Here is a 14,491-nt window from a genome sequence, read left to right as displayed (position 1 = left end):
TAAGGGAAAGAGGGACATGTTCTGACTCAAATGTCCACTTGCTAGGGCTACCGAGTCACGTGCACACCCGCCTGTACATGGCGCGCATGCTATCGCTTTGGAAATTCTTGATTAAAGTCCAATGACCGCAGTTTCAAAGGTAAAGTAAGTAGTCTCTAACTAGACACTACTGTGTAATCGCTACGAGTCAAGCGACTAAACAGTGCGGTGGATTTGGTGCATTACCACTACGGATACATATATTTTGACTTTCGTGGCCTCAGGGCCAGGGGGCTCAACGTGAGGGTGTAAAACAGGCCGTTTACGTCTAATCAGAAGCTACTACACTCGTATACCATATGCAATTGAATTTTGACTACATTCAATACTCACTGCAACATTCGTATGAAACAAAGTCTATGTACTCAAACATGCAGACTAGCCCAGCACCACTAAGCACAAAAATGATCTTCTATCCCGGGACATCCAGCCAACTGGATTTAACCACCAACGCGTCCCAAACAAAACTCCCAACTACGCCCAAATGGCCCTAAATTTGGCATTAAACTCCTCCTGGAGCATTTTGAATGCCTTGAGAACCTGAAGGAGCCCTTCACCTTCGAGAAAATCATCTGCCTCGTTGCTGCGTCTGTCATGGCTTGGACCGCGGAACTGCTGCTTGGATTTCTCGTCGGGCGACTCCGCAGTGTGGTTGATGTGCCCGGGTGCTGTGCTGATTTCTTTGTCACTGTTGTCGCTCAGATCATCATCCCAGCTGTCCGCTACCTTTGACTGCTTCGGCTGTTTCGTCATCGCAACGCCCGTCTTTGCATCCGGCTGGCCGCGCAGAGGCAGATTCACCGACGTGGACAATCCAGCACCCGCATCGAGCTCATCATCTGAAGCATCAGCACCCCCCATGGAATCCAAGAGATCAGTGTCCATTCCTGGGGTGAGCTTCATGAAATTCTCCAAGCTCGTAACAATCGTCGCGAGGACAAGGGAAAAGTCATTTAGCAAGAACCAGAGGTCTCCACTGCGAATCTTATTCTCCGTCTTGAGAGCATGGACGTTCCCATGCTTGTAAAAGTCATACAGGTATGCGTTCAGAGGGGCTGGGCCGTCCTTCTCAGGCGAGATCTGGAGATGTGGAATTACGGACTGTTCGAGCCAAACGCCGCTGCGGATACGGGTGCAGAGCTCGTGGATAGTGTTCCATTCGTCGCGATGGCCGGATAGTGCGGCAAAGGCGGAGGTGACCCGTGTTGGTGCAAGGAAGGAGGGTGAGGTACTGATCTCCCTTGCAGGCTTGTCTCCGCCACACTTGATCTGGGTTAAAGGGAGGGTGCAATCCGCTTCGGTGATATGCTGGTCGACAAATGTTTTGACATAGGCCGAATAGATGCCCAACGTTTTCTGATTACTCGAACGGAGAATCCGCGCGGCAGTCTTTGGGAGCGCTGGCAAGACCACGACAGAGGTGGATTTATCTCGTGATTGCCAGTTCTCCAAAACGCTAGGTGGGAGATTGTAGCGACCGAATAGGTGTGACAGAACTAGCATGAGCGTCCGCAGCGTTTCTTTTCGTCGGCCCAATAAGTTTTTGCAGAGTGCATGAAAGTAGCCTTCACTAAGCAATGCGTGAAAGGCGAACCCCGAGTTTCCAGTATAGTACAGGTGAGAAATCGTACCGGAAAAGTTCAGCGGAGCGCCTCTCTCACTGAGCAGCCAATTGCGCCGGAGATACTCGATTGAAAAGCGTAGGTGGTGAAGAACTGTATGCTTGGATTCGTCGCCTCCCAAGTAGATGCGAGGACAGGACAATATTGAGTTGATCGCTTTGACAGCGTACGGGGCGCCCTTGGATTCATGAAGCAAAGTCATGAGCCGCAGGACCAGACTCGTCGTGAGCGGAAAATGTCCGTTGAGATCAGGCAACTTGGAGCTCAGAAGACGGCAGACTTTTGCTTGTGAAATGCCCTGGAAGACCACATTACCGAGAAAGTCAAATCCACGTCGACCAGCTCGACCAGCAGCCTGCCGAAATCCAAGCGCAGTGAGATAGACGGAGTCACCAGAGAACACGACAGTCTTGCAAGGCATGTTGATACCCAGGGCCAATGTGCCGGTCGCAATTACTATACGGAGGTAACCCTTGCGGAACAAGATCTCGCAGACCTGTCTGTATTTGCGGTTGAGACCAGAGTGGTGGATACCGATTCCGCGTCTAAGGGCAGTGATCATTTCTTCACGAACATCGCGATGTCGCAGTTGTGTAGCATATTCGTCGAATTCAGAATCCGTGAGTTTCTTCTCGTCTGCAAAATGAAATCCCGCGACCGGGTTGTTGGGACTGAAGGTTTCGAACATGCTCGATTCCTTCGATGCCACGAGTCGGGCCTGTTCTGATCTGGATGTCCGCTCCTCTTCGCCGTCATCATCGTCGCCGTCTCGTCTTTTCTTCCCCTTTTGCTTCTTAGGTTCACGAACGCGCTTCTGCGTCTCCTGTAACTTCTTCCATTCCTTGAACTTTTGTAATTTCTTCTTCCATACTGTATCGGACGCCTTCCAGTGCTTTTCTGCGTCTTCCAACTGACCTAGGAGATGAAAACAGATCTTCTCACACTTGCTTCGATCGTAGTTGAAGAACAAAGCTGGCAGTGCACCCTGCTCGTGAAGCGCACAGATCAGAGGTAACGTCGTGCCGAAAAGGTCACCTTGCTCGACTGATTTAGGCTCCGGTGCTCCATCAAACTCGCCTGAAGACACTTGAAGATCGACGGCTTTATGGTTAGAGATGCTCTTCGAAAGATCCTTGACAACTTTCTCAAAGGGTGAATTGCTATCGTTCATCCAGTTCCGCAGAACTTGTTTGAGTAGTGACTCCCATTCGATAACATCCGCTTTTTTGATAATGCTTGGCAACGCATTGTGAGGGTCCAGAGATGCATCGACAGGAAACGCGGATGTAGCATGTTTGGTCATGGATTTCCAAAGGGTGTAGCAGTCGCGCGGCTCCAAAGTGAGATCATCGGGCAGACCGCGTGAGCGATCAATCAAGCTTGCAACGGGGTGAACAAATGCCATGCTTGCGCTTTCGTCGAGACCGAGCGGAGGCAGCAGCGGAGGCGTAGAAAGTCCACTGAACACGAAATCCTTTGGCGGATGATAGATGTATTTCCTAAGGTCGGAGTATCGAGCCTTGTGTTCAATCATTTTCAACTCTAGTCCGTTCGCCTTTTGCGTGATTTCTAGCCATTCCTTGAATTTAGCTGGATTCCCAATAGTCGCGGACAAGGCGATGATCGGACATGGGGCGAGAAGAAGGAGCTGCTCCCAGATGAGACCATCTTCTGCTTGACCAATACAATGTACCTCGTCAAAAATGATACGCTTCACACGAGGAGACCAGGACCTTGCATTCGAAGGGGCGAGAAGCATGATTTGAAGGATGTGAGGGACAGTGATCAAGACCTGACAGCCGGTCGGGTTGTTGATGCGATAGTCACGCGTATGAATCGCCCAGACGGACTTTCCTGGAGTGTTACCGTATGATTTCGAGAACCTTGCCTGAACCTCTGCGGCAATCTGGTTGACGAGTGCCTTGGTGGGGGCCACGTATACCAACACGCCGTCATTATCGTCTTCTAAGACCTGCTTAATGGCGTAGAAGCTGCAAGATACCCATCAGTACATGAGGGACACTTTTTGGCAGTGGGCTCACTTACGAAATGAATGTCTTTCCCGCGCTTGTTGGAGCGACGACGAATAAGCTCTTCCGCGCATCAATCTGATCCAAAACCTCCCGCTGCCACTTGTCTGGTTCGAAATCATGAACGCGAGGATCAGGAGCCGAGCCCATACTACGATCCATATACGGACCTGCATGGAGAAGCTGAAGCTTTGTTGGCGTTGATCTAAGCGCAAAAGCATCGTTGCTTGTAGAGAACTCCGCAAATTCGAATGGCAGCTTCCGTGTCCCCTCAAGCCGCATCTCAATAGGTGGGAGCCGAATTGCTCGTACTGTACGTTGGACTGCTCTTGCAATGTCCTCCGTAACACCTTTCTTTAGATGACCGATGTCCTGAATTACCTGCCAGATGAGAGCCAGAATATGAACGGAGCGTTGACGCTCGCTAGTATCACACTTTTCTTTCCAGGCATTGACCAAAATGCTCAGCATGTAGGCCAGAATCTCCGGGCGTAGAGTGCTTGCCTTGTCCGCTGGCAAGTTCGTAAGGTGTGCCTTCACTTTTACATATCTCGCGATGTTGTCAGGAACCCGTTCCAGTCCCTCGATACTGGTCCGCCAGTTAGCAAAAAGCTTATTGAATTCCTCGAGCTGTTTTGACTGTCGTTTAGCGGCTATCTGGTCGCGAACTGACACCGTGCCTTTGCCGGTCTTTTTGTGCTTCGTCGATGTGTTTTCCTTTCTCGCAGTACCCGAATATGATGTTCCACCAGCATGAGGTGCTCGGGGCTGTTTCATCGCTTTCTCGCTCTGCGATTTGACGAAGACGGTCTCCGGAGCCAACGATCCGCCTACGGCGTTTGTAAGGCTTGCAGCGTAACGTGCCGTATCCGTCATGAACCGCTGGTTGCGACGATGGGCAAACATTTGCTGCCGCTCAGTGAGCGTAATTTTCCCTCGATTGTCAAGAGGGCGTTTGTGGTTGTGCCAGTGGCTCAGCTCTTGGAATATGCGTGACATGCTTCCGCTCGGACTGGGACTAGCCTTGTCGCTAACAACAACACGCACGGGCTCTAGATGAGCGTCGATAACGGGGTTGTGGAAAGGTAGGACAGTAAGGGCTTCCTCGGTTTGACCCGACTTCCTGGGCTGCTCGGTTGACGATGCTAGCCCATTGCATTCCGTTGTTTCCGTTGTGTCGCACCACTTCGGCGAATGGGCTGCAATAGGGCGGACATCAAGCTTGAAAAGACCTACGAGGGCAGTTGAGAGCGTCTCGACTTTCGCCAAGGTGGACGGGCTAAAGGCCTGGGCATTGTGTGGTTGCAGCGCCCTTGCGGTCACAAGAAAGAGCCGTCCATCAATGGCGTCGCCCAGGTCACATTTACACGATACCGTCGCAGTCATGTTCTGCCAGAACGCTGATGTGAGGATCTCGTGTAAAGCTTCCACATACTTGCGCATAAAGGCTTCACTGGCCTGGCAACGGGGAACGACAACCGCCCGTTCCGAGAGCTTGCAGTCGCTTAGTATCGCGGTGTGCATCAACATGGCGCGGGCTCCAACGATATCGTTATGCCTGAAGGGCAGCACACGCGACATCGAACCGAGAGCAATCAACGTGGCCCACTCGCGTTGAGTCAGCTCCATACCACGGTTTCGCGCCAGTTCTGAGATTCGACTGATCAAGTCTTCTTCCGCTAGGAAACTTTGCTGGGCCCTTCTGGTAGTAGCCGACAAGCCAAGCGAGGAATAATCCTCCTCGTGGTCTGATTCGAGCGAGTCTGACTCCGAATCCCCATCGGCGTTGTTCAGCAGATCGCCAATTGCGCGGAGCTTTAGGTTCTGAGCCTTGGACGCCGATCCCTCGAGTATCATCGACACAACCTACCTGGGTAAGCAGTGCACTATTGAGACGCCCGGAATGACTCACCTTGGTGTCTCGACACTCCAAGCTGTTCAGGAGAGAGATGTTGTATCCATTGCAGACGAACCAATGTATCATGGACCGCATGATGATTTTTGTTTGCGAGAATTCTGGCACAGCCTCTCCGATATTCAGATCCGTCGCCGGCGAATCCGTCCCGTCGCTGTCGCTCTCATCGCCGTCGCTCTCATTGTTGTCGCTCTCATCGTTGTCGCTCTCATCGTTGTCGCTCTCATCGTTGTCGCTCTCATCGCTGTCGGAAGTGTTGGCGCCAGGCACCTGTGACGGATCCACGGGCGCCGATCCGTCGTGGCACATTAGGAAGTATGGAGCAACCGCATGGAGATATTCTTGGAATTCCTGTGACTGATAGCTAGGAAAGCACTTTATCTCAATTGCCTGGAGGGAAGTTGCAAGGTTTTGAACGAGATGTTGCACGATCGCTTCCCTCGCCAAGCGGTACTTCGGCCGCAGTTCCTTTGAAACGCCCACCGGAACGCATGCCTGGGCATGTTCTGCAAAGAAGACGACGTGAAAGACGCACTTTCGCTGACGGAGGTTGGCGAGAAATTTCTCAACGAGGGAGGTGGCATGTAGGAGCTGAAGTCCGGTCGAAAGGTCTAGGGCGTTGTCCGAGAAGCACTGGAGAAGAAGCGAGTCTCCTTCAAGGAGAAACCGTTCGTCCCCAGCGTAGTCTCCGACGAGATCGAGCGTACGAGAGCCCAGTGTCTCGAACCTGCGAGGTGTTATCCTGGATTATCAGGCCGCACGCGAGTAACACAAACCATTCCAGAAGATTTGCCGAGTCAACCATCATGGCCTACCGCTGGGTAAGGGAGATTTAAAAAACAGGTAGCTTGGAGAGGATGATTCAAGATAGGGAGAAGGGTTGTGAGGAGGAAAAGAGGTGTGAGGAGGGGGTGACAGAAGAAAAGAAGCGCGGGGTTGGGAAGGTTCTGCACACTGTCGCCAACAAACAAAGCAGATGCACATGACCATCTGTCTAGCGCAAATATGCTCAAACATCAACCAGCTTTGGTCGAGCACCTGCAGAGTTTTCCATCAAGAGGACACAGCAAGTCATTCATGTTTCTCTCATGTATTTGCTCTGCTCCCTCCACCTGTGACCCAGACCAGTTCCACGAAGCATCGCCCCCGACAGCATAATAGACGACGCTTCCCAGAGGAGCTAAGGCCGCGTGTCAAACTCAGACAATTGGGCGAATTCAGGGATTATAGGCAATACGTCTCTGTGCGCCAATTCAAGCGCCAATGGCTTCTTCGAAGCCTTGGTGGGCTCCGGCGATGAAGTGAAACCCCGGATTAAGACAGGACGAGACCGGACTGACACGGCAGCATATCGATACGCAAAGTGGCTTTTATTCAGCGACCGATAAGGCGGGAGTAGAGCGACTTCACGGCGCAGAGCATGCTCAGCCATCACGGTGGACGTCGTGGGCGAGATGCTGAGAGCTCCTCCATAACTACTTCGCAAGACCCGAGGAATGAGCATTGCCAAAGCCGCTGACATGGTTCACTGGACTAAAGCGATTGCAATGCAGGAGCAGAGTCTCGGGTGGCCGGGCTGGTTCAGACATGGTGCAGCCCAGTGTTTCGAGAACGATGCGTTTCCACACCAAGCGGGAGATGGATGCAGCGGAGGAAGTGGCACTGGGTGGCATCTCCCGAACTCTGTGCCTGCGCCTTGACAAACAAGGCAACTACGCGCATAGATGTAGGAGGGAAGGATCAACCCTCCCCGACTGGTCTCCCTGGCAACTTTGAAACTAAAGAGGAAGGTCCATCCTTCGAATCCTTGGTCACGCCTGCTGTATATGTGCTGAGTACCTACAGGGTCGTTGTTTCCCTACAGCATGAAGACGCAATTTTTCTCGTTCCACGATCGTCGTTCTCCAGCGTAGCCCTGATACTGGAACAATATGCCGTGTTCGGCATTGTCACGTCCTCATAAGATTCGAGGAACCGGCTGTTTGATTACTTTCCCGCCTCCAACTCAGGTCAGCGGCCCCAAACACCCAAAGAATTCCCCATCCGTGCCATCGATAACAGCGCTCCAATCCATCTCGGTCAGGAACTCATCCGGAAGCCCAAACAGGTGCAAGCCCCCATCTGATACAGAGGGCGTGTGCATGGATCTAGATATATTTGCATTCGCGGCGGTATGGAACGCGTCCGAGTCCGGATCAGGAACGTGCGAGACAGCCGATACCAGCGCCTCGACGATATTCGCGGCTCGGTCCGAAGCGCGCAGCCAGGGTTTCATTTCGGCGAATGTTGTGAGCGCTTTTGTTAGGGTTGTGTGGTGTGATGCCATTGTAGTACCTGGAGCAACGCTGGTGCTACTATCATTGGAGCTCGACTCCGCACCCATCGCGATGGAAAGAAGCGGGACCATACACGCCTGGAAGAGATACCAGGCGGAATTCCACACCTGAGTCCTGTTGGGCACCCAGTGCAGGGCGATTGCATCGATCGCTTCCGCCGCGACGGAGCGGCAGAGGTTCACCAATTCCAATTCCCCATCTGAATGTTGGTGAGGATGATGACGCTCGTCGCGCTTTTTCGACGAGTCATACGCCATATACAGCAGAAAGCAGCGCGAGAGAATCAGCCGCAGATTATAGTACCTGTTTCGCAGGAATTCCCGCGCAACAGCCATGCGGAGGGGCGCGTTTGCGGTATCCATAAGGACTGGATCGAGAGCGGCGTACCACTCTGTGAGTTCACGATCGAGGCTCTGCGCGACCTGAGTGCTGATGCGAGTTGACTGGGCGAAGAGGTGCTGGACGCGGTTACCAATGTGGCAGAACTCGGCGCTCGCCTTTAATGATATCGCAAAGTAATCATCGGGATGCAGTGGTGTCGGCAGCGCCGTGTTCATCGTCACGCTGTCCCATCGACCGCAGGTCGGACGGCCGAGTGTCATGCTTGCCCATGTGTCGAGACAGTATAAGCTCCACCATGTGCGCCGTCGGGTCTCGATGCGGATCGCGTAGCGCTTGGAGGTTTCGGGGTCTTGGGTATCCGTTCGAACATGCGACTCTCGATGGAGGCCGAGCGCTATAGCTAGACGCTGAGCGGCACCGAGGATCGCGTAGGCCATGTTGGGCGAGTTGCGGTAGTGGAGGTAATACCCGCCGAGGAGGCAGAGGGCTTGCAATGTTTCCAGGTTTCCTGAGCCGAGCGAATCGAGGTCGAGGTATGAGCGGGCTTCGTTATAGTAGTGGATGTGAGCCGTGTCGCTACCGGATGCAATTGATCCCACAGTGAGGACCATGTTATACAGACCTAACCAGGCGTGAGTCTGTCGATCTGCATTGGCAACCGTTGCCCTGAAGGACTCCTCGTGGAGGAACGGGGTGATTGCATGGATATGCTCAAAGTAAAAACCCAAATATCGCGTCTCTCGCAAGGGGTCAGATCCATGAGTAACGGTCAGGCCTGCAGGCGTTGAAAGAGTAGAAGAAGTTTCGTGCTGGACATCAGGCCACATCTTGGACGCCTCCACGATGCGGTCCTTTGCCCCGGGACATGATCGAAATAGTGCTCTAAGAACCGCGCTGACAGAGCATATGCCCAGATACGAGCGGCGATGGCGCTCACCGGCGAGGCCGATTGCATTTATATCGTCGCTGACGGCAATGGTGGTCTGATTCTGGGCAAGCTCATCCCAGTGCCGCTCCTCGTCTGGGTCTCCGCGGTCGGAGGCCGCGCCGTCTGGATCGCCAAGAGGTCCCGTAACTGACGCTGTGGGTGATGACCCACCTGACCGGACAGCTGCGAGGTGTGAAGCCTCTGAAAAGTCCTGCGAGAGAATCTGAAGAAGCTCAGCGCGTTCCTTGCCTACCAAGTCATCCAAGGCGGCGTTGGGAAAGAGACATTGCAGGACGCCCGCCTGGCGACGAATGGTTTCGGTAGCTTTATCGAGGGCGCTAGGATCGTCAAAAACCGACGTGTAGACCATTGAAGAAAAACGGGACTCTCACCTTCTACTAGTGGCCTGCCGCCTGGATCGATGTTGATAGGCGCAGGAGTCGGAGATGCGGTAGTACTGGCAGGTGCTACAAGGCTGGCCCCCGTCGCATTTGACCTTCCGTCGTGTGCATTCCGAGCACGACTTGTTGACTCGTGGTCTGCGAGGTGGGTTTGGTCTTGTGGCAGTCGTGGTCGGCGACCTGGTCCCGAATGTGTGGAACATGGCGAAAGCTAGAGGTAAATGTCCAGGGTGAATGAAGAAGAAGAGATGGATTTTCTTCCAAGACTCCAAACGCAGGGATCCCGTCACACCCCGCACCGGCTATTCCTATTGGGGAGTAGGGGGCTAAACTCTAAAGTATAGGGGGTACGGTATAAGAAGCCTCGAAAATATGCTGTACCAGAAGGAATGATATTGAGGAAACTATTCCGCAGCGATACAGATCATCATTAAAGAACGAGGCATTTCGTGACGATGGAGAGTGCTTATGGAGCGAGGTCATAAGTGCCTTGCCCAGCAGTACACACGAACATCTTGAATTCTGGAAGTAGTGGCATTTAATCCCAAGACAGGCTCCCAAAATACTGATGCTGAGTCTGTGGACCAAGTTCAACCCTATCCAAACCATCCCTCCTACGTCGGCCCTCCCCCATCCTATACATCGCCCCCACCCCTCCCCTCCTTAAGAATCCTCCTCCGCGCCTTATCCGCCTTCACACTCGCCTTCCTCGGATTCCCATCCTCGAAGAAAACATCCAGCTCCTCCAACGTAAACCCCTTTGTCTCGACAAAGAAAAAATACATAAAGGCCATCTCCCCAGCATCCCAAAACACAAAAAACACATAAAACCAGTACCCGATGTTCGCCAGCGCAATCGGCCCCACAAACGTATTCAAGAACCCGGCCGCCCCCGCCGTCAACTTGAACGTCCCCATCGCCTTTGCGCGCATCTTGTTGCTGACCACCTCGGCCGGGTAGATTGGTTGCATGGGCGTGAAGCCGCAGGCGAAGATGGCGCCGAAGAGGAAGATGAAGACGATGGATGCTGTTGAGGCGGGTTGGTTGGCGTATTCGGTGTAGCCCGCTGCGCAGCCGGCGACGAGGGCGAGGCACACTGTCATTCCGGCGGTCGTGGTGAGGAGCATTTTGCGGCGGCCGACGACGTCGTGGAGGCGCGAGCCGATTATGCTGCTGACCCAGCCCACAACGGCGTAGACGATGTTGAGGATCAACTTTGTGTCTGTGGAGGTTATCCCGATTCCGGTGAGCATTATTGGCAGGTAGTAGGAAACGATACTAGATATGTTAGATCGGAAAAATGTGAGGGGATGTGCTCGGGATGACTCACTTATTCCCACTGAATTGCCCAAACCATGAAAAGGCAATGTTGAGCATGAGCCTGTATCGGCTGGAGCGCGACTCGACGAGAACGCGGAGATCGAACAGGTCCTTCCACGAGGCCTGGTGCTCCTGATCCACTGTCGCGAGCATCTCTCTCATCTGGAGCGCGACAAGAGGATGGTCCGCGTCTCCATTGGCATGGTACCTTGTGAAGACGGCCTTGGCTTCGTCATGGCGATCCTTGGAGACAAGCCTGTACATCTTCTCAGAAAAAAGCGTCCGGAAGAAGGAACGAGACAAACTCACCATCTGGGAGATTCCGGGTAGAACTTGATCGCCAAACAAACCAACCCCGGACACACCATCTGAAGCCACAGGGGCAATCGCCAATCCAGGTTGCCCCGATGTGCCAGGTACTTGTGACACGCGTAGACAGCCGACGTCGCGAACACGGAGCCCTACCAGCACACCCTGTGTCAGAAACACTGTCAAATCCTCAAGAACGGAATCCTCTACTCACCACATTATAAAAAGTATTATACATGCCGGCAATCGTCCCACGATAGATTGGCGGCGCAATCTCAACGAGATACAGCGGCGCCGCCGTATGCGCGCACGTCGCAAAGAACGAGAGAAGGAACCGACCCGCGATGAACGTCGGTAGGTTCCCTGCGAGTGCAGTAACAATTGTCCCGATGCATACGCCCAGGCATCCAAAGAAGATGTGCCATGTCCGGCCGTACCAGTCTGTCATCCAGATGAAGAGGGCGCCGCACATTTGGCCGACCTGAATATAGCAGGTTGGTTAGACAGTGTGTGCTGAGTAGACAAGAAAGGAGTTTTGCGAACCTGGAAAATAGCAAAGACAATGCCCGTGCTCGCGTTTCCGTTCTCCGGCAAACCAAAGTACGCCGTGTAGTTTGGGAGTGCGTTGATGGAGCCCATGAGCGAGCTGTCGAATCCTGAGTGATATATTAGTTTATTCGGCTAGAATGCCCCTTCCAGAGAACGCACCATTCATTGTCGAGCAAAGGAAAACCACGCCAGAAAGCAAATACAGCTTAATATACCCCGGCCCCATCGGATTCGGCTTTTGCGTGGCCATAATCCTAGCATAGGTTTCCATGGAGTCTTCGACGGTCTCGACCTCTTTGAGGTCGGCATCTTTCTTTTGCGTGTCTGTCATGGTTGCGAAGTATTCTTCTGCTCTGGATAGGTTGGAGGCAAAGACAAGCCAGATGCTCCACGAGGGGAGGATCGTCGTTATATATGTGTGCCCTTGTGTGGGAGGCAAGTTGGGGTAAGGCATGTTCCCCACGGGGCATGTTACTAGACTGCAAATGGTCAACGGGGTTTTGAATTCCCGTGTTTAGTGGCCCGGGGTTTCCTTCGGGGATACTCGATATGTCCTAGTCACCGGGGATCGACATGACAGCCCCCGCCTATTTCGTCTAGAAGAGACCAATATGGTGGTCTGGCTGCAGGGACCTCGCCACCGGATCAGCACTCCTTTCCTGGGTGTAAAATCGGCAATGAGTTCGAATGAAAGCTCATGGGTACATTCTCTGACTTCAATACAGATACAGGATACATCATTCGCCATTTTTCCACTACTAATGCCGTACCCCGCGTCTCCAAGTACAAAGCTGCTGCTTGGACAGCAAGTGTCTATTATATCGAACGTGCTTAGGTTTCTTTAGACGGCGAGTAAATAACCAAAATTGTAGGATCCTTGTATTAGTGTCTATAGTTTGGCCCTCAATCCATCCTCCAGCAACCCAGCTTCAACCTCCCCATCGTAGAGCAATGGATTCAAAACAGCGGTATTCACCTTTCCATGTTAGCGACGATATATTAAATCTCGGACTTGAAGGATTGCTCTTACATGGTGAGGCCCCAGATCACCAACCTTGCTCACCCCAAGTAACCTCATAGCCGTCGCAATCTCATCCGCAAGAACTGGATGCATTAGCACCATACTCCAAGCGACCGCAGAAAGAATAAAGGCCATCTGAAAAACTCACTCTCAAACGTCCTCTTCACACCCGCCTCCCCGCCAACCCCCAACCCATAAAGCGCCGCCCTCCCAATCCCAACGCCCCTCGCCCCCAACGCCAACGCCTTGACCACATCCGTGCCCCGTCTGATCCCACCATCAACAAGCACCTCGATGGTTTCAAAAACCCACGGAACAAACTTCCTAATCTCCAAAAGCACCTGCACAGGCGTCGTCGCCGTATCCAGCGCGCGCCCACCGTGATTCGAGAGAATGACCCCGCGCACAGCAGGGGAGTACCGCGCCGCCGTCGCCGCGTCTTCCCACGTCTGGACCCCCTTCAGCACGATGGGGAGATCCGTATGTTTGCGCAGCCAGGAGAGTGTCTTTTCCCACGTGAGTCCCGCCTCTGTGCCCCAAACCTGGGGACCCGACGTTCCAGCCGCGACTTCCGCGGCTTTGAACCGCTCGTCTGCTTCGCGTTTCCCGGGAAAGGGCGCGTCGAGCGTGAGAACTATAAATTTGATTTGCGGGATCTTTCGGATCATGGCCAGTGTTCGTTCTGTCGCCGCGAGGTCTTTCAGGACGTATAGCTGCCATGCAAAGACTGCGTCGGGTCCCGCGCGCACGATGTCGGGGACGGACATTGAGGCGTTCTTGCTGATTATCTGCAGCGCATTGAACGCCGAACAGGCGGCTGCGATCCCCGCTTCGCCGGAGGGGTGCGCGAGTTTGGCCATTGCCGCGGGCGCAACGAAGACGGGGAGTCCGACCTGGTTTCCTAGGATGGTTGTTGAGAGATCGCAGGCGGAACAGTCGACGAAGACGCGCGGGCGGAGGAGGATGGATCTGTAGATTGTCCCATTGGCAGATTTTGTGATTTCGTCGTCGGTTCCGGAGGCGTAGTAGCTTATTGCCTTTGAGGAGAGGCGGTTCAGGGCGAGGGATTCCACTTCAGCGAGGCTGAGAATGGCATTGAGACGGACTGGAGGCGGGTCACTATCCACCTCTTTTGCGGCCTGTCCGTGAATGTTTGTCTTCACGGTGGTAGTTTGAGAATCAACTTCCACTTTGCCGAGGCATTTCTCGGAGCTGAGATACTCGTCTAGTAGCTCTATGGGGTGGACGGCGTCGAAGGCGGCCGTTGCATCGGTGCCCGCGTGCTTGAGGAGGATGGCTTTCCCGCCGGGGTGCGCTGGGAGGAAGGTTGTAATCTCTCGCAGGTTAACAACCACGTTTCTGCAAGTAAGCTATGCAACAACTCACATCGTACACGCTCCCATGGATCGCAATCCAGCAGTCGCCCTCGCGGCGGTGCGCTTGTACTGGCGGTTCGTTCTGTCAGCGGTCACTCAATGCCAGTCCAGAGTCAGACTGACTTACTCTCTGATAGGCGATACATTTTTCTCTCTGGCAGTGAAGATGAGCAAGTTCCCTAGGCTGTCATCCACTGTTTGTTCTCCTGGGACTAAGTCAGAAAAATCGCCGAGTCATTTGCAGTGACTTCGCAGTAGGCGGCCCCGCAGTTCAGGGAATACGGGATTTTGAAACCCCGTGCC

The 14,491-nt window shown here is 53.5% G+C and overlaps 4 protein-coding genes across 4 annotated transcripts; all 4 read right to left on the bottom strand.

Annotated features, from left to right (window-relative positions):
* Positions 1-513: 513 nt before the first annotated feature.
* On the bottom strand, positions 514-6,411 carry BJX68DRAFT_269795 (putative DEAD/DEAH box helicase; the record flags this gene model as incomplete). The annotated part of the gene is made up of 4 exons (XM_071046438.1): positions 514-3,652; positions 3,708-5,557; positions 5,604-6,333; positions 6,383-6,411. The coding sequence occupies 4 exons, from the start codon at positions 6,409-6,411 to the stop codon at positions 514-516; spliced, it is 5,748 nt and encodes a 1,915-aa protein (XP_070896050.1).
* Positions 6,412-7,425: 1,014 nt separating this feature from the next.
* Positions 7,426-9,582, bottom strand: BJX68DRAFT_277846 (fungal specific transcription factor domain-containing protein; the record flags this gene model as incomplete). Its single annotated transcript, XM_071048406.1, has 1 exon — positions 7,426-9,582. One exon carries the CDS (start codon positions 9,580-9,582, stop codon positions 7,612-7,614), a length of 1,971 nt encoding a protein of 656 aa, XP_070896049.1. The 3' UTR covers positions 7,426-7,611.
* A 666-nt stretch (positions 9,583-10,248) lies between these two features.
* On the bottom strand, positions 10,249-11,714 carry BJX68DRAFT_257217 (general substrate transporter; the record flags this gene model as incomplete). Its single annotated transcript, XM_071043304.1, has 4 exons — positions 10,249-10,891; positions 10,944-11,189; positions 11,243-11,394; positions 11,457-11,714. The coding sequence occupies 4 exons, from the start codon at positions 11,712-11,714 to the stop codon at positions 10,249-10,251; spliced, it is 1,299 nt and encodes a 432-aa protein (XP_070896048.1).
* Positions 11,715-12,680: 966 nt separating this feature from the next.
* On the bottom strand, positions 12,681-14,334 carry BJX68DRAFT_277844 (FMN-dependent alpha-hydroxy acid dehydrogenase family protein; the record flags this gene model as incomplete). Its single annotated transcript, XM_071048405.1, has 5 exons — positions 12,681-12,767; positions 12,822-12,895; positions 12,961-14,146; positions 14,199-14,257; positions 14,316-14,334. The coding sequence occupies 5 exons, from the start codon at positions 14,332-14,334 to the stop codon at positions 12,681-12,683; spliced, it is 1,425 nt and encodes a 474-aa protein (XP_070896047.1).
* Positions 14,335-14,491: the final 157 nt, after the last annotated feature.

This window comes from Aspergillus pseudodeflectus, assembly GCF_044049435.1.
Source record: "Aspergillus pseudodeflectus strain CBS 756.74 chromosome Unknown BJX68scaffold_42, whole genome shotgun sequence".
Lineage (NCBI taxonomy): Eukaryota > Fungi > Ascomycota > Eurotiomycetes > Eurotiales > Aspergillaceae > Aspergillus > Aspergillus pseudodeflectus.
This window is presented reverse-complemented; position numbering and strand designations above follow the sequence as displayed.